Source organism: Cannabis sativa, chromosome 9 (genome assembly GCF_029168945.1).
Source record: "Cannabis sativa cultivar Pink pepper isolate KNU-18-1 chromosome 9, ASM2916894v1, whole genome shotgun sequence".
Lineage (NCBI taxonomy): Eukaryota > Viridiplantae > Streptophyta > Magnoliopsida > Rosales > Cannabaceae > Cannabis > Cannabis sativa.
Genome location: NC_083609.1, coordinates 20,956,009 through 20,974,700, shown reverse-complemented (window position 1 = coordinate 20,974,700; position 18,692 = coordinate 20,956,009). Strand labels below are relative to the sequence as shown.

Sequence of the window (18,692 nt, the reverse complement as noted above, 5' to 3'; positions counted from 1 at the left end):
AGGTGAAGTGAACACCATATTTTAAAGAGGTTTGGCCCCGTAAGTGTGGTAATAGCCTACTCCCCTTGTATTGTATTGACTTAAGAGAAGGAATATATTGGGTTTTATGCCCTAAATTAAACTCTATTTTAATGTAATCTCTATCTTTTAAATATCAATAAAGGAACATAAGTATTTTCATCACTTATTGTGTCATTTAATTCATGTTATCATTTAGTTGTTTATTTGATTTATAAATTCATCCAAATCCTTATCACATTTATATTCTTGTTTATTGTGTCGTCAACACAGTGGAAAGTAATCAAGATTATGTGATTAAGTATATATTCCTAGATTTATCAGTACACAGGGTTTAACTGATATGATAATCTACAACATAGTTTACTTGCACCTTGGATAAGTGATATGTCGTTTCCAGGGCATTGGTTAAAGTAAAGTTTGGGTTGGATGCATGGAGTATGCATTGGAAGGGACCGATATTGAACTTTGAATCAGATATGTTAAACTTACCGTAATATCTATTCAATTTAATATCACCTAGTTGATCCTAGATCAAATGATCTTAATCCTGATATGGTTAGGTTCAATCTCAAGAGTATTATACATGTTCTTTGATTTGTTAGTTAAGCCGGGATACGTACATTTTGGGAACATGGTAGTGCAATTGAGTGGGAGCGCTAAGCATAGATATGAAATCTATAACTTCTATCAGGGTATAAAAGTGAAATGATGATTTCCTTCAAGCTTGGCTAAATAGAGATAAATGGTTGAGTACTCATTTCGGAGATTATGTTTAGTTCACTGAAATATCATTTATAGGTGGCTAAGTGTTTTAAGGATAAAATACATTGAAGGGTGTAACGGTAATTTAATCCATATACAATGTAAATCATCTATAGATGATCATTGATTATTAGGATTATAACAATGAATAACTGATAGCGTATCTATATCGTGGAACATATAGAGCGTTCTATATAACTGAGAGTGCAATTTCAAATTCTATGGTGGATGCAAGAAGGAATTAATAAGTCAGTGAATTTACTTGGTAAATTCTGTGTCTGCTTATTGGAAGCTCAAATATATAGGCCCATGGTCCCTATACTAGATGAGACAATACTACTTGTAAGACTCAGTTAATTGATTTTGATTAATCAATTATAATTCTAAAATTAGACTATGTCTAGTTTATGAATTTTCACTAAGCAAGGGCTTAATTGTGAAGAAATAGTTTTTAGGGTTTATTTTTTAATTAAGAGACTTTGATTAGTCTAATTAATAAATATATTAAATGACAATATTAATTAATAATTAATTTTTTAGTTATTAAATAATTAGATTTTCCATTTAAGTGGTTAAATTGGAAAATTTGTATTTTTGAGAAAATAAGATGAGAAAATGAGAAAATGATAAAATTGCAAAGTGGGGCCCAATATCCAACCTATGGTCGGCCACTTATGTAGCATATTTACCATTTATTTTTTATTATTTTAATGCTAAATAAATCTAACCTAACCTTAGGTGGTTTCCTATAAATAGGTAGTGATGACTTAAGGGAAAAGATGATGCATCTCATTCCTTTAGATAAAATTTGAGCCTCCTCCCTAACCCTAGCCGAAACCATACTCCCTCTCTCTTCCTCTCTTCTAAACCGAGCCTATAGTGAAAGAGTGAGTGCCCACACACATCAAGTAGTACTCAATCATAGTGTGTAAGGCTGTGAAGAATCCAGTTTCAAGAAAAGGAGATTCGGACTCAGATCTTGGTGATACTCTGCTACATAAAGGATACAAGGGTTAGAGATCTGAGTGGAAGGAGACATTATATTCCGCTCCAACCACTATAAGGTTTCTTATACTTTATATGTGTTTATTTCATATCGTTTTAGAAGTTCATATTTAGGATGTTAATAACATACTTGTTAGTAAATCTAAGATCCTGGTAAAATAATTCCAACAGAATAAAGTGTTCTTCCTCTTAAAAGCTCTTACAACTGATATCTGAGTAACTCTCTTTGATCACGATTTTCTCTTTAGAGTATATTTCTGCAACAGTTCTCTCGATCCCTTTCATAGTGAGGCTAAGTCACTATTTATAGGGACTTAATGCGTTAGAGATGGTTTCCCTTTTGCTTACAATGCATAAAATAAGAAAGTACAATGATTTTATAATTACAAGATATGAAATAGGAAACTAGAACATGTTGCCATTTTCCTCTGACTCAATCTCACGATTATAGGGATTGTCTTCATGTCTAGACATAACGAGATTATTCTGAAGTTGCTATCTCTTGTTAGTCGCTCGATACAACAGGCTTCTACCTGGTGGGTATCTTCTCCACAACTCTGCTCGGGTAATCAACAATTATAGATGCTGACGAATTATGTGCATGCTGCTAGGGATACCTTCTTTTGCCCAGGTATCAAAATTATGGGACACGTGTCATCTGATCCTATTGCCACATCAAGGTGCAAAAAACTGGATAACATTTGCCCTCCAAGTCTGCATGGGACCTTCTGTTGGGTTTTGTGCCCTAAATAAAACCTATTTCAATATAATCAGATTTACTAGTTAATAAAGATCAGAAATCATTTTATGTTGCATGGTTCACATGATTTATTTCATGATTATATTTAATGTATAAATTCTATTAAGTCCAGAACATATGTATTTGTACATGATTATAGTGTTGTCAGCACAGTGGAATAAAATCATGATTATATGTTTAAAAGTTTAATTCCCTGATTTGTTAGTTCACTGAATTTAAACTGGCATGATAATCAGCGATAGGTATGCTTACACCTTGGATAAGTGTTATGTCCTTTCCAGGGCATTAGCGAAGTTTACCAGTATCAGATGTATGGAGTATACATTGGAATGGACCGATATTGATCCTGGTAAAGATATTATAATCTTACCTTTGTATCTTTCTGAGTCAATATCAGTGGTTGATCTTAGATCAAAAGATCTTAATCCTGACATGCTTAGGTTCAATCTCAGGAGTGCTATTCATGTTCTTTGATTTGTTAGTTAAGCCTACTTTTTGGTCAGGGTGATACGTACATTTTGGGAACATGATAGTATAATTGAGTGGGAGCGCTAAACATAGATATGGAATCTATAGCTTTTATCAGGACATAGAAGTGAAACGATGATTTCCTTTGAGCTTGGCTTAATAGAGGTAAATGGAAGAGCTCTTGTTTCAGTGATTATATTTTAGTTCACTAAAATATCATTTACAGGAAGCTAAGTGTTTTTAAGGATAAAATACATTGAGGGGGTGAAACGGTATATTTATCCTTACTCGGTGTAAATCATCTATAGAGGATCTTTGATTATTGAGATTAGAACGATGGTTAAATATTTATAGCGTATCTATATCGTGGAACATACAGAGCGTTCTATATGACTGAAAGTGCAATTTCAAGTTCTATGAGTGGATGCAATAAGGAATTAATAAGTTAGGGAATTTACTTGGTAGATTCTAGTTCTGCTTATTGGAAGCTCGGTTGTATAGGCCCATGGTCCTCATACTAGTTGAGACCATACTGCTTGTAAGACTCAGATAATTGATTTTAATTAATCAATTATAATACTAAAATTAAACTATGTCTAGTTTATGAATTTTCACTAAGCAATGACATAATTGTGAAGAAAAGAGATTCTAGGTCTTATTTATTAATTGAAAGACTTTATTATGTCTAATTAATAAATATATTAAATGGCAATTTCATTTGATAATTAATTTTAATTATTAAATAATTAGTTTTGGCATTTAAATGGTTAGAATTGGAAAAATGACATTTTTGAGAAAATAAAGGGAAATTTGTCAAAACTGGAAAAATTCCAAAGTGGGGCCCAATACTATGGCCGACCACTTGGATGAGGATTTACACTTAATATTTCTATTATTTTAATGCCTAATAAATCCTAACCTAAACCTAGGTGGTTGCCTATAAATAGATAGTGATGACTCACACTTAAAGATGATGAAATTTCACTTTCAGTAAAATTTTCCTGAGCCTTCCTCTTTTATAGAATTCGAACCAGCCCCTCTCTTTTCTTCTTCATATTTTCATACCTTGAGTGATAGAGTGAGTGCCCACACACATCAAGTGGTATCTCAATCATAGTGTGTAAGGCTGTGAAGAATCCAGAATCAAGAGAAGGACATTAGGGCTCAGATCTTAGTGATACTCTGCTACAGACAGGATACAAGGGTTAGAGATCTGAGTGGAAGGAGCCATTAATATTCCGCTGCACCCAATGTAAGGTTTCCTAAACTTTATATGTGTTTATTTACATTGTTTTAGATATTCATATTTAGGATGTTAAATAACATACATGGTAGTAAATTTAGATCTTGGTAAAACATATTCCAACACCTTCCAGGTCGCGCGTGGACTTCACTCAGCCTGGAGTCTTGTCCGGATGAGTGAAAAATGTCCTAGGCGTTGAATGACGAACTGACGTGACCCTAACCAAGGGTCTCTTTAATTTCGGATCATTAATGTTGATTGACAGTTCTGCCTCGAATCACGACTTGATGTCCGTGCGTGATGACGGTTACTCTGCCTGATGAGTACATAACGTATGCTTTCAGGGGGAATTCGAGGAGTTTAAATTTTTGAAATGATCATTTTTTTTCGAACTGCTTATAAATAGGATTGAAAACCTTCAATATTCCTTTTAGCCATTTTCTCTCTCGAAAACCAGAGCAAAAAATTTCCAGGTGACTTTTTCTCTCAAAATTTTCAAAGGATTCCTAGGAAAACTCTTGTCAACACCATCCGAGCTGCACAAAAAACCTCAAACTAGTGAGTAAGTTCTTTATTTATTTCTTTTATACACTTGCATGCTTAATTTTCTGGAAATCTGGCTGCGAATTTTGACTGTTCTTTAACTGTTCTAGGATAACCATGGAAATCCTAGGTTGAAAATTTAGAAATCTTGATTGTGCTTAACCACGACGTTTGATTTTAATTGCACTTTGATTTTGACCTTACGATATCCATTTTCACTTATCCATTAGGGGTTTAGTGAGAATCAAATTCCAATTCGAAGTTTTGAACTTCTGGGTTGAAAATTCCGTTTTTGAGTGAAATTTCTTCTTTTGATTCCTCAATCGGACCTGATCGGTACATTCAACCTGTTTTTATTCGTTGCCCCAACCAATTCTCATTTTCTTGTCTCATACCTTTTGTAGATGAACCCTGGTGAATTTTGGGGAGGCAACCACTGTATCGACCAGGATCTGCTTCAACTTCTGTACGAGGATCACCATCGTCTCCGTGCTAGCCCATCTTCGCCCAGCGACAATCTTTCTAACTATAATTTAAGAATGGGAAATAAGTAGTGAACACACACCTTCCCAGAACCCGAGGCACAACATCACTTCTATCCCGACTAGATCTAAGGCGAGGGATACAACCACCTCATTTGGGAACTTAAGAAGGGGTGGAGACGCTATCTCCCAACTAACTGGACGTACATAGTCCGTCCAGATGTAGTTGACACTCTGCCCGAGGGCCGCCAAAACCTTGCTGCTGCGGGTAAACCCGTTGCCACTTTTATTGTGACTATCGCCAAGCACACAAATAAAACTCCGTCCAAACGTAGAATGATGACACAGACCAAGCAGACGGTACATAAATCTTCACTGTTCGACACACATATCGCCTTCCTTTCCACCTTGCCTAGGGGAGAACATGCCTGACCTGCTACCGAAGAGGAGGATACTGTTGGGGTCGTTGAAGTCCAAGAGATGGAGGACCAGGGCGAGGTCCGTCCTGCCACTCCTCCTGATGCTAAAGGAGATGAGGAAGTGGGAGTAGCTCAGGTGCTGCCATTTGATGGCTACAATGAAGAAGGAAAGCCCGTATTTGAGGCTGGCGATGTTTTGGAGGCCGACAAAGACTAGGAATACACAGAGGCTATTCCCCTGAGGTACTTTTGTGCCCACTGTCTGCAATACTTTTGTACTATTAACTACCACAAAACAGTAACTTGATTGTACCTTTTCGTACCTTTTTATTTTTTAATTAAGAAATACAATTGACAACCGGAGAAGAAACCTACAACAAATGTTGTTAAATAAATAAAAAATTCACAAAAAATAATAAATTTTTTAATAGTACGTGGGACTTACCATTCCGTACAACAGATTACATTCTGTGATTTTAAAAATTGGGTATAAAATCGGCTCCCAATATTTTTATTTGTTAAAATAATTTTTTTTAATTTAAAATTTTAAGTTTTCTCAATAATTGAAAAATACAATAATATATTATATTTATCTAAAAACAGTAAAACTAATTGGGCCAGAATCATCATTTTTTTTTTTTTTTTGATAAAAACTTGTGCTTTATTACAAAACAAGAGAAACAGTACAAACAAATAAAGCTACAAGTTATATGGAAGGCAAAGAACCATTCCAAACTAACTCATTATCTAATCCAAGACCAAACTTAGCTAATTTGTGAGCAAGAAAATTGTTTTCCCTAGGAACATAGGAAATAGTTAGTCTTGGACTGAAGGATAACAAGTTCTGAATATTAGACAATACATCATCCAAAACACTATTATTCCAACTGCTAAAAGAAAGCTTGTCTACAATTGATTTACAGTCTGTTAGCAAAACATCCACAGGGAGAGAAATCAATTGAGCCCATTGGATTGCCTGAAAAACAGCCTTAGCTTCAGCAACAGCAGGAGGTACCAATCCAGAAAAAGGAGCAGAAAAACCAGCTTTCACTGCATTATCAGCATCTAAGACCACCACTCCAATACTATGCTTTTGATTAACTGAATCTAGGGCTGCATCTGTAAAAATTTTAAAACCTGTAGAGAGAGGAATCTGCCTAGGCTGGGCCGAATTGGATGCGGATTGAGAACCTGAAACATATTGTTGTTGTGCATCCAGATACTTAAAGAAATAATTAAGACTCCAATCATACACTTCTTGAGGGGGCAAAGTGAACTGATGATGTACAATATTATTTCTTTGATTCCATAAAGCCCAAATAAAACAAAATAAAATTCCAACATCATTTTTATCCAGCATGTGAAAAAGACCATGAAAAAATGCAGCAATATCCAAAGTTTTAGAAGTATGAAAATAATTAGCAAACCTGGAATATCGCCAAGCTTTCCTGGCCCTGGAGCAATCTAGCAAAGCATGATGAATAGTCTCATTTTCCATCTTACAAACAGGACACAAAGGAGATTCAATGACACATTTTTTAAACAAAGAAGAAGCAACCGGGATGGCATTTGAAAATATACGCCAGATAAAGAGTTTAACCTTAGGAGGAGCAGGGGAGGACCAGACTTTTTTCCAAAATTCTTTAGAATTAGAAAAAGAAGAAGAGGAAGGGAGATCTTGATTAGAAAAGGCCAAATGATAGGCAGACTTTACTGTGAAACACCCAGAACTCTCTTTTTCCCAAATTTGCTTATCATGACCATAATGACCAGAAATAGGGACGGCAAGGATGTCTTTGACCATAGACTCATCAAAGCAAGATTGTAATTTTCCCACATCCCATGTACCCGAATCAGAGATAAAAAAAGAGAGTAAATGAGAAGAAGGGGGAGGGTTATTTGAAGCAAAGAACTTAAACCTATTATTTGGGAGCCAGTGATCTCCAAGTGTTTTAATCCCAGACCCGTTACCCACTTTCCAAATGAGCCCAGATGCCAACAAGTCTCTACCCCATAATATGCTTCGCCAGGAAAACGAAGGACTGTGACCAGGGACAGCTTCAAGTATAGAAGATTGTGGAAAGTATCGAGCTTTAAGGATCAAACTCAGTAAAGAGTTGGGATTTTGGAAAATACGCCAAGCTTGCTTTGCAAGCATAGCTTGGTTAAAATGCACAAGGGACCTAAACCCCAAACCACCCCCTGAATTTAGATTGACACATAGATTTCCAAGATTTCCAGTGAATTTTCCTAACTTCCCCTGAAGATCCCCACTAGAATCTAGCCATCGCAGCCTCAATTCCCTTACAAATTCGAACAGGAATCCTAAAACAGGCCATAGCATAAGCAGGGATAGCTTGGATAACAGCCTTCAAGAGAACTTCTTTTCCTGCCCTAGAGAAACACTTGGAAGACCAACTTCTGAGAACAGAAGCAACTTTATCACTCAAAAAAGAAAAAGAATGGTGTTTAGAGCGAGAGAGACACTGAGGAAGACCTAAATATTTACAGCCAAAAGGTCGATCCTCAAGATTAAAAGTTTGGAAAAATAAAGTGCGAATATTAGGATCAGTATTAGGTGAGAAAAGAATAGAGGACTTAGAGAAGTTAATAGCTTGCCCAGAAGCCTTAGAGTAAATCTTAAACACGTCCTGAAGTGCCAGACAAGAATTTCTATCAGCAGTACAAAATAAGAGACTGTCATCCGCAAAAAATAAATGAGAAATAGCAGGGGCATGACGAGAGATAGCAATACCATTAAAAATATGAGATTCCTGCCGATTTCTAAGGAGAGAAGATAAGCCTTCAGCACAAAGGATAAAGAGGTAGGGGGACAAAGGATCCCCCTGTCTAAGACCTCTCGAAGGTTTAAGGGAGCCATAAACTGCACCAATTAGAAGAAAAGAAAGATTGGTAGTAGAGATACATTTCATAATTAAACTAACAAAACTAGTAGGGAAATTAAAATGGAACATAAGACTTTCCAAAAAAGGCCATTCCACACGGTCAAAAGCTTTAGCCATATCTAGCTTAAGAGCAGCCCATCCACGCTTACCATTTTTCCTATTATTGATTGCATGGACAATTTCTTGGGCAATAAGAATGTTATCAAAAATAATACGCCCAGAAACAAAAGCACTTTGGAAAGGGGAGATTATTTTATCTAACACTACTTTAAGCCGATTAGCTAGGACTTTAGAAATGACTTTATACATAGTAGTGCAAAGACTTATAGGTCGAAAATCTTTTAAAGAATGAGCATGCTGTTTTTTAGGAATTAAAACTATTAGAGTAGTATTAATATCAGAAAAATCAATTCCCTTATTTAAACAATCTAAAATCGCATTAACAAAACTAGCTCCTAACGTGGTCCAATTTTTTTGATAGAAAAAAGCATTTAAACCATCCAAACCCGGAGCTCTATCCCCAGAGAGACTAAAAACAGCTTTTTTTCACTTCTTGAGCAGTATAAGGGCTAGCCAAATATTCAACATCAGACTCATCTAGAGGGGGCCCTAAACAATCAAGGATGCGACTAGTGGCCTCAGCATCACAGCCCTCAGAACTGAAAAGAGTAGTGAAAAAAGAGGAAACTATACTAAACATAGCCTCAGGATTATTAATACTATTGCCAAACTCATCCTTTAAATATTTGATAGTATTATTCTTTTTCCTATGAGAAGCAAACCTATGGAAAAACTTAGTATTTTTATCTCCAGCTCTAAGCCAATTAACCCTAGAGCGTTGCTTCCAATAGACCTCTTCTTTGTAAAGAAGAGCATCCAGTTGGGACTGTAAATTCTGGATTCTCAGGGTAGATTCACTACTACAAGAAGTAGAAGCTTGAAGCCTATCAATTTCCTTCTGAGTATCCTGAATTCTAGATTGAAACATGACCTTAGTGGACTTATTCCAAGACTTTAGAGCTGAAATACAACCTTCTTGGCAATAAAGGAACTCACTAAAAGCATTTGGACAAGAAGAGACCCTGGAAGAATTAGTCCAAGAGTCCTGAACAGTGGAGTAAAAAGCAGGACTTTGGAGCCAGATGTTTTCAAATTGAAACCTCTTCCTAAAGGAGTGAGTTCTAGACACATTCGGTTCAGTAAGGCAAACCTTAAGAGGACGATGGTCAGAGCCATGAAATGGTAAATGGTACAAAGTAGCATTAGGAAAGAGATTCTTCCAAGACTCAGATTCTAAGGCCCAATCAAGCCGCTCATGCACCGACCCTTTATGCCAAGTATATTTATCACCCTCAAAAGAGAGTGCAGAAAAACAGTACTTATCAAGAAAATTAGCAAAATTTTCCATATCATTATAATTATAATAGTTACTCCCTATTTTATCATCAAAAGACAAAAAACTATTAAAATCACCCATTATAAGCCAAGGAAGATTAGGAGCATTAGAGTAAGTTTTTTCCAAAAGGTTCCAAGTAAGAGAACGATTCGCAGCAACAGGAGAACCATAATAGCCAGTAAAATGAAACATTTCATTATCATTAAAACTAATATTACAATCTATATGATTACTAGAGTAAGATAAAATATTTACATAAACAGTAGCTTTCCACAAAAGAAGAAGTCCACCTCCAAAATATTTCCTAGGGACTTCAAAACCATTATCAAAACCTAAAGCTACTCTAACACGATCCACAGCCATAATAGGCAATCGGGTTTCCATCAAAAAAACAACATCAGGGCACTGATCTTTGACAAGCAGGGAGAGCCTCCGGAATGCACGTGTACTCCCCAAACCACGTGCATTCCAACTTAAAACGCTCATTTTTCTGGGTGGGTGTGCATAGCACCACCCGCCTGTTCCAGATTTTCAGCAGCAAGAGAAGACTCATCTTCTCTATCTCCAGCACGAGCGCGTTTCAGTTGGGACCTTACAGAGCCTCCAACCACAACATTGTGTGGCTGGAAAGAAGGTCTCTTCACTCCAGAGGCAGAAGCTAACCCCTTCCCACGAACAGCAGGGTCAGGAAGGCTAGGGGAAGAGCTAACTCCCATAGCAATGTCACCACCAGAAGAAGAAATATCAGAGCAAGAGATAGGAGTATTAAAACCAGTGGTGGAAGCTTGCATGTGATCAGTCGGCTGGTCAGCCACAATTAAAGAATCAGTGGAATAAGATATAAAAGCCGAGGGCTGCAAAGATATGTCAAATCTAGGCCTAGTGGGCTGTGAGGAAGCAGCAGGGAAGTTGGGGTTAAATGGTGTTGGCATCATAAGCACTCCAGTAGAAGCAGGAGAGGCAAAAGGTCCAGTGAAATGATCATTAAGGCTGAGAAAGGAAGGGAAATTGATAGTTTGAGCAGACAAATGTTGGGGAGGCATGTTAAGGTTGACGGGTTGGTAGTTCATCATAGTGATGGCAGGGGGATGGGGATATTGGAAAGGTTGTGTTTTGTCAGTAATCTTTTCCTTACCCCTAAGGAGGATGTTATAAGGACATAAAGGCTCAGTTAGAAGCTCATCACACCTCTGTAAGAAAGCCACACAGAATTTTTTTGTGTGATCCAATTTCCCACAGAAGAAACAGAAATCAGGCAATCGCTCATACTTGAAATCTAACCACTTAACAAACTCACGCCCCATCCTAATAAATTTAATGTTCATACCCCTCCTAATGGACAAATTAACATCCATGAGAACTCTCAACCGCAGATAAGGACCAGTACCCTCTTTGATGGTGTCCTTATCCACCTCAATAAGATCACCAATCTCCATTGCTATAAATCTAGCAAGGTCATAGGACTTACACATGAAAGGGATACCATAAACTTGGATCCAAAAAGGAACATAGTGGAGATTGTCAAGAGTAAGTGGGAAGGAACTATCAGGAGCAGCAAAGATAGTAAGGGCTTGGGCAAAATGCCACGGTTGACCCTCTAAAACTCTACCCTTGTCCCCTTCACAGCCAAAGGAGACCATGAACATGCCATCTGCATGTTCAGACACAGTAACAGGAAAACGGCACTGCGATGACCAGATACCCGATAAAGTTTTCATTAGAGAAGGTCGGTTGTAAGGACGTACAGTATGGAGTTTAAGAAGGAGACTAATGGGGGCTGGTTCAGAACTGGAAGAACCAGTGTCATAAGTAAAGACAGTGGATTCTTCAGGAGGGAGAACAAGAGCATTTGAGACATTGTTTAAAAATTCATCCATAGCAACAGAAGAAGAAAACACAAAAAGAAAAGCAAGAAAAAGCCAGATGAGAGGAAGAAGATGAAGAAAAAGATACCTGAGCTTGGAGATATATAGGAAGAACCAAAAGCCACGGAGAATACACCTGAGAACCGCCCTAGTCACATCTGAAGTCGCATCCCCAGCAGCCATATTAATGAGGGAAACCTGAAGGACATTGGGAACACAGGCATCCGCCCCCAATTTACGATAATCAAGGGGGTTTTTCTGATAAAAGATACGGGAAATCAAGAGTAAATGGCGAGGAGACAAAAGGGAATGATGGGAAAAATTAATTAGGGGAGACAAAAGGAAGTGTTGTGAGCAATTAATGCTCTGATCAGAGTTAATGAGATGGGAAATAAACTCATAATAACCCCTAGAGCATTTATTACATAGGGGAAATGAGAGAGTAGGCAAATAAGAGGAAGTGCAAAAGGTCAAACCACCACTATACCAGTTAGGGTGGACGAGATCCTCCGTTTGAGGAACCAAACTCAAAGAGAACAAGGAGATGGACGACATACCTGCTAGAAGGCTCCAGAGAGAAAAGCAATGTTTACCCGGGCCAGAATCATCATTTAAGCATGCAAAAACTAAACAATATTAATTTTAGCACAAATTAAAATAAAAGAAATAATGTTATATATATATAGTCTCTAAGTATAATATCGTCTTAATTTTTAAATAATTTGGAATAAAATCTTAAAAATAAGGTTAATTAAGATTTTTGCCTCTTGAATTTTGACATGTACTAAATCATACTCCCTGAACTAAAAAAGTCTAACATGAATGAAAATTAAGGGAGCATAATTTAGTACATGTCAAAGTTCGAGGGGCATGATTTGGTATATATCAAAATCTGGGGAACATAGTTTAGTACATAAACAATCAGTGAAATAGTAAAATTGAATAAAATTAGACCAAAGTCCTTAAATCTAACAATCTCAATAGTTCAAGAGACATTTTTAACGACTTTAAAATTTCAGGGACATAATTTGATAAATGTCAAAGTTTAAGGGCAAAAATTCTAATTAGCCTAAAAATAATTAAAAATGAAAAAAAAAATAAAATAAAATGAAACTTTTCAGATGTGATTTCCGGCCGCCTCTTTTTTTTTTCTTCTTCATTTCTCTCTCCGTCGGCACCAGTCAGTATTTCGACGACGAACTAACTGGTATTTTCTTATTCGCTCGTTTTGAAGTGTCTGTGATTTGTTATTGTTATTATAAGAAAATAATTGTCTCTGTTAGACAAGAACGGGCTTTAATTTAATGTGTGCACAAAAAGGGTGGGGTTTAAGAAGTCACTGTGGATAGAGGATGAGATGATCGGGTTCTGCATTTTTAAAATCTTGAGATTGGGAGCGAGCTCATATTTTGCGCGTGTAAAGTTTGGTCACTTTTCTGTAAAGGGTATTTTTGCCATGTTTTTTCTAGGAAAAGAAAATTGAGATTTTAAATAATGTCAAGAAAATAGGTTTTGGGTCATTTTTGTTTGGTTCTAATTTGGCAGCTGAAATGCCAAGTTGGGATCATCATTAGAGAAGAAACCCAGAACGTGTGATGAGCTGCTTGTCGCAGTTTTCTTCGCACATTGAAGCAATCTTCAGAATCAGTCATTTCAGAGCTCGGACTTGTTGGTGCGGAGCTTATGCTTCTTCTTCTTCTTCATGGAGTAATAGAAGAGTCCAGTATAGTTACCGCATTACTCCTCCACACGTCAATCTCAACTCTTCACTGACCAGTTTTGGTGCTCGGTTTTACTCCTCAAAGAAAGCAACCAAAAGCGACTCTAGTAGTAGTAGTAGTAGTGGAACTGAAACCACGCCAAGGTAGTAACAGAACTCATTATTAGTTTATTTAATCAACTCGAAAGTTAGCTTGATGAATCTATTAATTCGAATTTGGAGATGTTTTTGATTTTGAAAATGATGATTTTTCTTTCTTGTTTTTGTTAGGAGAAGGAAATTGAAGCCCGAACCAGCAATGGACCAGGAGAAAGATGCTTTCTATGTCGTGCGCAAGGGGGATGTCATTGGTGTTTACAGAAATTTAAATGATTGCCAAGCGCAAGTTGGTTCTTCGGTAAAATGTTTGATTGAATTCATAGTGAGGGTCTGAGAGATGTTTGTTTAGAAACTTGGAATGTTGGCTGTGGATTTATTTATTTATTGGTATTTGATTGATTAGATATGTGACCCTCCTGTTAGCGTGTTCAAAGGATACCGTTTGTCAAATGATACTGAAGAGTATCTCACTTCGCGGGGACTGAAGGATGCCCTCTACACTATCAGAGCTGACGACATGAAAGATGGCATTTTTGGCACACTTGTGCAATGTCCATTGCAGGTAAGATGAGTTGTCAATTGTGTTGTTGTCTGGGTTGAGAATTGTGATTTGTTTTAGGAGAAATTCTCTTCTAATTCAACCTATGGAGTAGACAGTAGAGGATATCATGTTTCTTTAGTTAAAATCTCTCCAATTATCTATATGAATTTGATGATGTACTGAGGATTTTGGGCAACAATTTGAGCTAGTAGTTTTAATTGCCAAGGTTGTTAATGCTTTTTTTATTGGCTATTATCAATGCAACGATTTGTTGTCTTGGCTTTTGTAGGTCTTTTTACTATTAATTGTGGAAATATGAGCTGAGAAACTATTTGGAATGTTTCCTATTTTCCTTGATCCTTGTGATTGCTGGAGTTTTTTTACTTGTTTTTAAATGTATGTTTTCTGATTATAATTTCGATGGGATAAAGCTGTGTGTGGAAATAAATTTGATTTATTATTCCCTAAAATTTCAGATTCCAACTCCTTCATTAGGGGAAACATCTACCAAGGATACATCCAAAAAGAGATCACAGCTAGTGGAAGGGTCAGAAGATCTGGTAAGTTGGGAAGCATGAATGCTATGAAAATATCTGGACTCAAGAAAGTAAAACAAACAAATGGTCTTTTTGTAAAGTTTGTTGGTATATACTTTGTACTAGTCAAGAGAACCCTGTTTTATTTTGTCAATAGAATTTTATATTAAGATAAATGTATCAGCGTTGTAATCTATGCATTTTCCTTGTCATGTCTGTTTTGTAGATTCTGTATACCAGTGTCAAAATGTTAATCCATTGAAGTCGTGCATAGTTTGTACTTATTGCTAGAATATATTTGTGTGCACATAGGAGGTCATGGCTATATTACATTTCACATTTTATTTTATCAAATGTATTGTGCATATGTTTCCCCTGTCACGCTTAAATCTTTATATTTGGCTGCTCTGAAGTAGTGAATTCTGACTGTTTTTCAGGAAACAATGGGTTCTACGTCAATTGATCCTTCAAGAAAGCATCCCAAATTAGATCATTCTAATGTGGGGAAATTATCAACAGTGAACTGTGTAAGTTAGATTATATTAATGCCTGATGAAATGATGATAGCAGGGATACATGACCTTGTATTGCAATCTAAAGTTTGAAACAAAAAACTGTGACCCTTTGTTTTGGGTAAAATAACCATTGAATTGTATCTGCCTCAACAGCAGCTGGTTTTTCCGGACAAAGATGGTGTATTGAGACGCATCTTTATTTATTTATTTTCGTTATGATTTCTGGATGGCCTGTACAATTATAAAAACCTGAATCCTGCGATATATTACACATGTAGCGGTCATGTATTCTTAAGTTTGATGGTGCATCAAAAGGAAATCCTGGAAGAGCTGGTGCGGGGGCTGTGCTACTATCTGATGATGGAAGTTTGGTGAGCTTTCCTTTTACTCTATATGGTTTGTATACCTTTTATTTTCTTCTCTTATCTAACCTTTGTCTTTTCTTGAAAAATAAAAAATAAAAAACCTTTGTCTCTTCTTAGATTTGTAAGTTGCGGGAAGGCCTTGGTATAGCTACCAATAATGTGGCTGAGTATCGAGCTGTTCTATTAGGATTGAGATATGCTGTTAAGAAAGGTTTTAATAGGATATCTGTCCAAGGAGACTCCAAGCTTGTTTGTATGCAGGTTTGCTATCTTCTTTATCACTTAATTTTGTTTTGCCTAATATGATATTGGAATCAACAGCGGCTAGATTAATTAGCAGCATTATTATTTGTAAGTAACTTTATTGTAGTTTCTTCATGGTTTCTTTTCACCTTTATTTGGAGGATATGTATGCGTACTTTGTACCATTTTTCTGGTACAGAAGTTGTACATGCCCTCTAGTTAATGCAATGAACTAGTACATTACATTCCATTCAAAAAAAAAAAAAAAAAAAAAAAAACTAGTACATTACATTAACTAATTTATCTTTTTCCTTATTAAGTATAAGGAATAAAATTCAGCTTTCTTCCCATCATTGTTGAGATCAAACCTTATGTTGTAGCAACTGCAAGAGGGATATCTATTCTTTGGTATATTAGCTCAGAAGAAACTTGAGATTAAGTTAAAAACTATTTTCTGCAACAGGTTCAAGGTTTATGGAAGGCAAAAAATGAGAACATGTCAATCTTGTGTGATGAGGTGAAGAAACTGAAGGATCGATTTGATTCTTTCCAGATCGAACATGTTTTGAGGGTGAGCAAAGTTGATTCTGCTTAGGTTTTGTACTTCCCTAAGCTGTCTTTCACTATGTGTTATGGTTTCTGATAATACTTTTTTATCTGTACAACAATTTATTACACCGAACATTCCTGTTACAATTTATCATCTAATCTTTGTTAAAACATCTTTGAACTAGGAGTAAAGGTCATTATTCTCATAAATTGATTTTTTCAAACCTCACACCACTAAGGTGGCGTTTGGTTGGAGGTAGTGAAATGGAATGGAAAGGAAAGAAAACAATTTTTTTTCCATTCCTTTATTTGGTTGCATATTAAAGTGTTGGAATCTCATTCCAATGGAATGACCTTTCCACCATTTTAGTGGAATGACTATTCTATTTTGAAATAAAAGGAAAGACCATTCCAATGTATGATGAGAAAAAATTTAATAATTTTTTATCAATTTTTTTTTATGTATTTTAAATTTTATTCCATTCCTTTTCATTTTTTCCAACTAAATGCCACCTAAGTACTATCACGAGCTGATGCAGTCAACATCTCTGTTGTCTGAATTTTTTCTTAGATCTGTTAACTGATTTTGTCATGTATCTTTCAAAGGGTTTAAACTCAGAGGCGGATGCTGAGGCAAACTTGGCGGTCGACCTTGCTGGTGAAACTTAAAACTTATTTACCTTTAAACAGTTACTTATTTCAATAAATTCATGAATGTAAAAAACTGGACTTGGTGGGATGCTGCAGATGGTCAAGTCCAAGAGGAATGTGCCACGTAGTTGAAGTAGCAACCTGCAATCAGTCTTGTTGGTGTGGCATTCAGAAATTCAAGCCTTCCGTTAAGCAATGGAGTTGGTCTAATCAACATTCTTCTGCATGTTTGCTCCAGTAGATGACTGAATCCTTGAGAAGGCTTAGTAGTAGTTAGAGTGAGCCTCTACTTGGGAATCTGCTTGAACAAGAAGACATGTGCATCATTATTTCTGATGAACTTGAAATTTCTAACTCACGGATCTTCAACAGTTTATAGCCCTGAATGGGGGCAATGAACTTATGAGACAAGAAATTGAAATGGATACAGTCGATTCTTGTCCTGATTTATGAGATCATGGATGATTGGAGGATAAAATTTCTTTCTCACAATGCTTCACTGCTTTTGGGTCCTGTAATTTGTGCAATTTCTCTTTCTTTTCTTTGATATCAAAGTTGGGTACTCCTATTGGATTATGAACGTTTACTTGTACTTAATTGTGATTACAGGCAATTTGAGCTCATTTTCTAAGCCCTTTGAGTTTGTGCGTGAGTTGCTCCTAAAAATATTTAAGCAAAACTATTTTAAGGAATAATTAGTGTTTTTGTCTCATAACTTACAATACTACTAAATTATATCTTCTAAAATGATATATCTATATCATGTTAAAAAAAATTTAGTGAACTCTTCTATTTACAGAGATATAATACTTTTATAATTTTTTTTTTATCATGTTGAAAAGATTTAGTGAACTCTTCTATTTATATTTATAGAGATATAATATTTTTGTTAGTTTTTGTTATTTTATCATTTAAAAGTTGATGTGATATTGTTAAGAGAAAAAAACAGAAAAATACAAAAAAGGAAAAAAAATTACAAAAATACTATGGGTCAGGCCATTAAACATTTATATAGTCCACATACAAATATTTACAAAAATACCACATGCACTAAGCCTTCAGCTGTACAGAGCGAACGATGAAGATGAACATACCTCGATCGTTTCAAAACCGCAAAATAACCAAAATGAAATCAAAACGAGGAAAATACAACCATTAATTCTGGCGAAATCAACTGGAAAAGAAGACCTGCAATGATCTAAATAGAAAATGACGAGAAAAAATCAAAAAAATTGTGAAGAAACTGAAATTACACATTTGTTTTCTGTTTTATTCGATCAAAACAACTCCTCCTAATATCGAAATCCAGATTCATGAAATGTATATCTGTAACAAACAGATCTGGAGCTCCCACCAAATCCAAAACAATGTATGATGTAAATTTTTTTAAAAAACCTCATGAATAATACATCCACGTTATATACAGTTGCATTTTGATTGAATACTGGTTTCCAATATAAATATATTTTTTTAAAAGCATAATAAGAAGAGTAAATTCGAATTAAGGTACAACCAGTTTCGTATAAGTCTGTTTATTTTTTGTTTTGGTTGCCTTATAGTTGCATTATCGTTTTATGACAGTTTATATATTATGCAGGAATTT

At 35.8% G+C, this 18,692-nt stretch overlaps 1 protein-coding gene across 2 annotated transcripts; it reads left to right on the top strand.

Moving 5' to 3' along the window:
* The first annotated feature begins 12,809 nt into the window (after positions 1-12,809).
* LOC115722883 (uncharacterized) lies at positions 12,810-17,720 on the top strand. Of its 2 annotated transcripts, XM_030652235.2 has the most exons (11): positions 12,985-13,077; positions 13,416-13,734; positions 13,861-13,987; positions 14,093-14,251; positions 14,707-14,790; positions 15,204-15,293; positions 15,560-15,652; positions 15,764-15,907; positions 16,353-16,460; positions 17,045-17,096; positions 17,186-17,720. In XM_030652235.2, exons 2-11 carry the CDS (start codon positions 13,466-13,468, stop codon positions 17,215-17,217), a joined length of 1,158 nt encoding a protein of 385 aa, XP_030508095.2. In that variant the 5' UTR covers positions 12,985-13,077; positions 13,416-13,465; the 3' UTR covers positions 17,218-17,720. The 2 variants fall into 2 exon arrangements, with proteins under 2 accessions (XP_030508094.2, XP_030508095.2); XM_030652234.2 differs by having other exon boundaries at positions 12,810-13,734.
* The last annotated feature ends 972 nt before the right edge of the window (positions 17,721-18,692 follow it).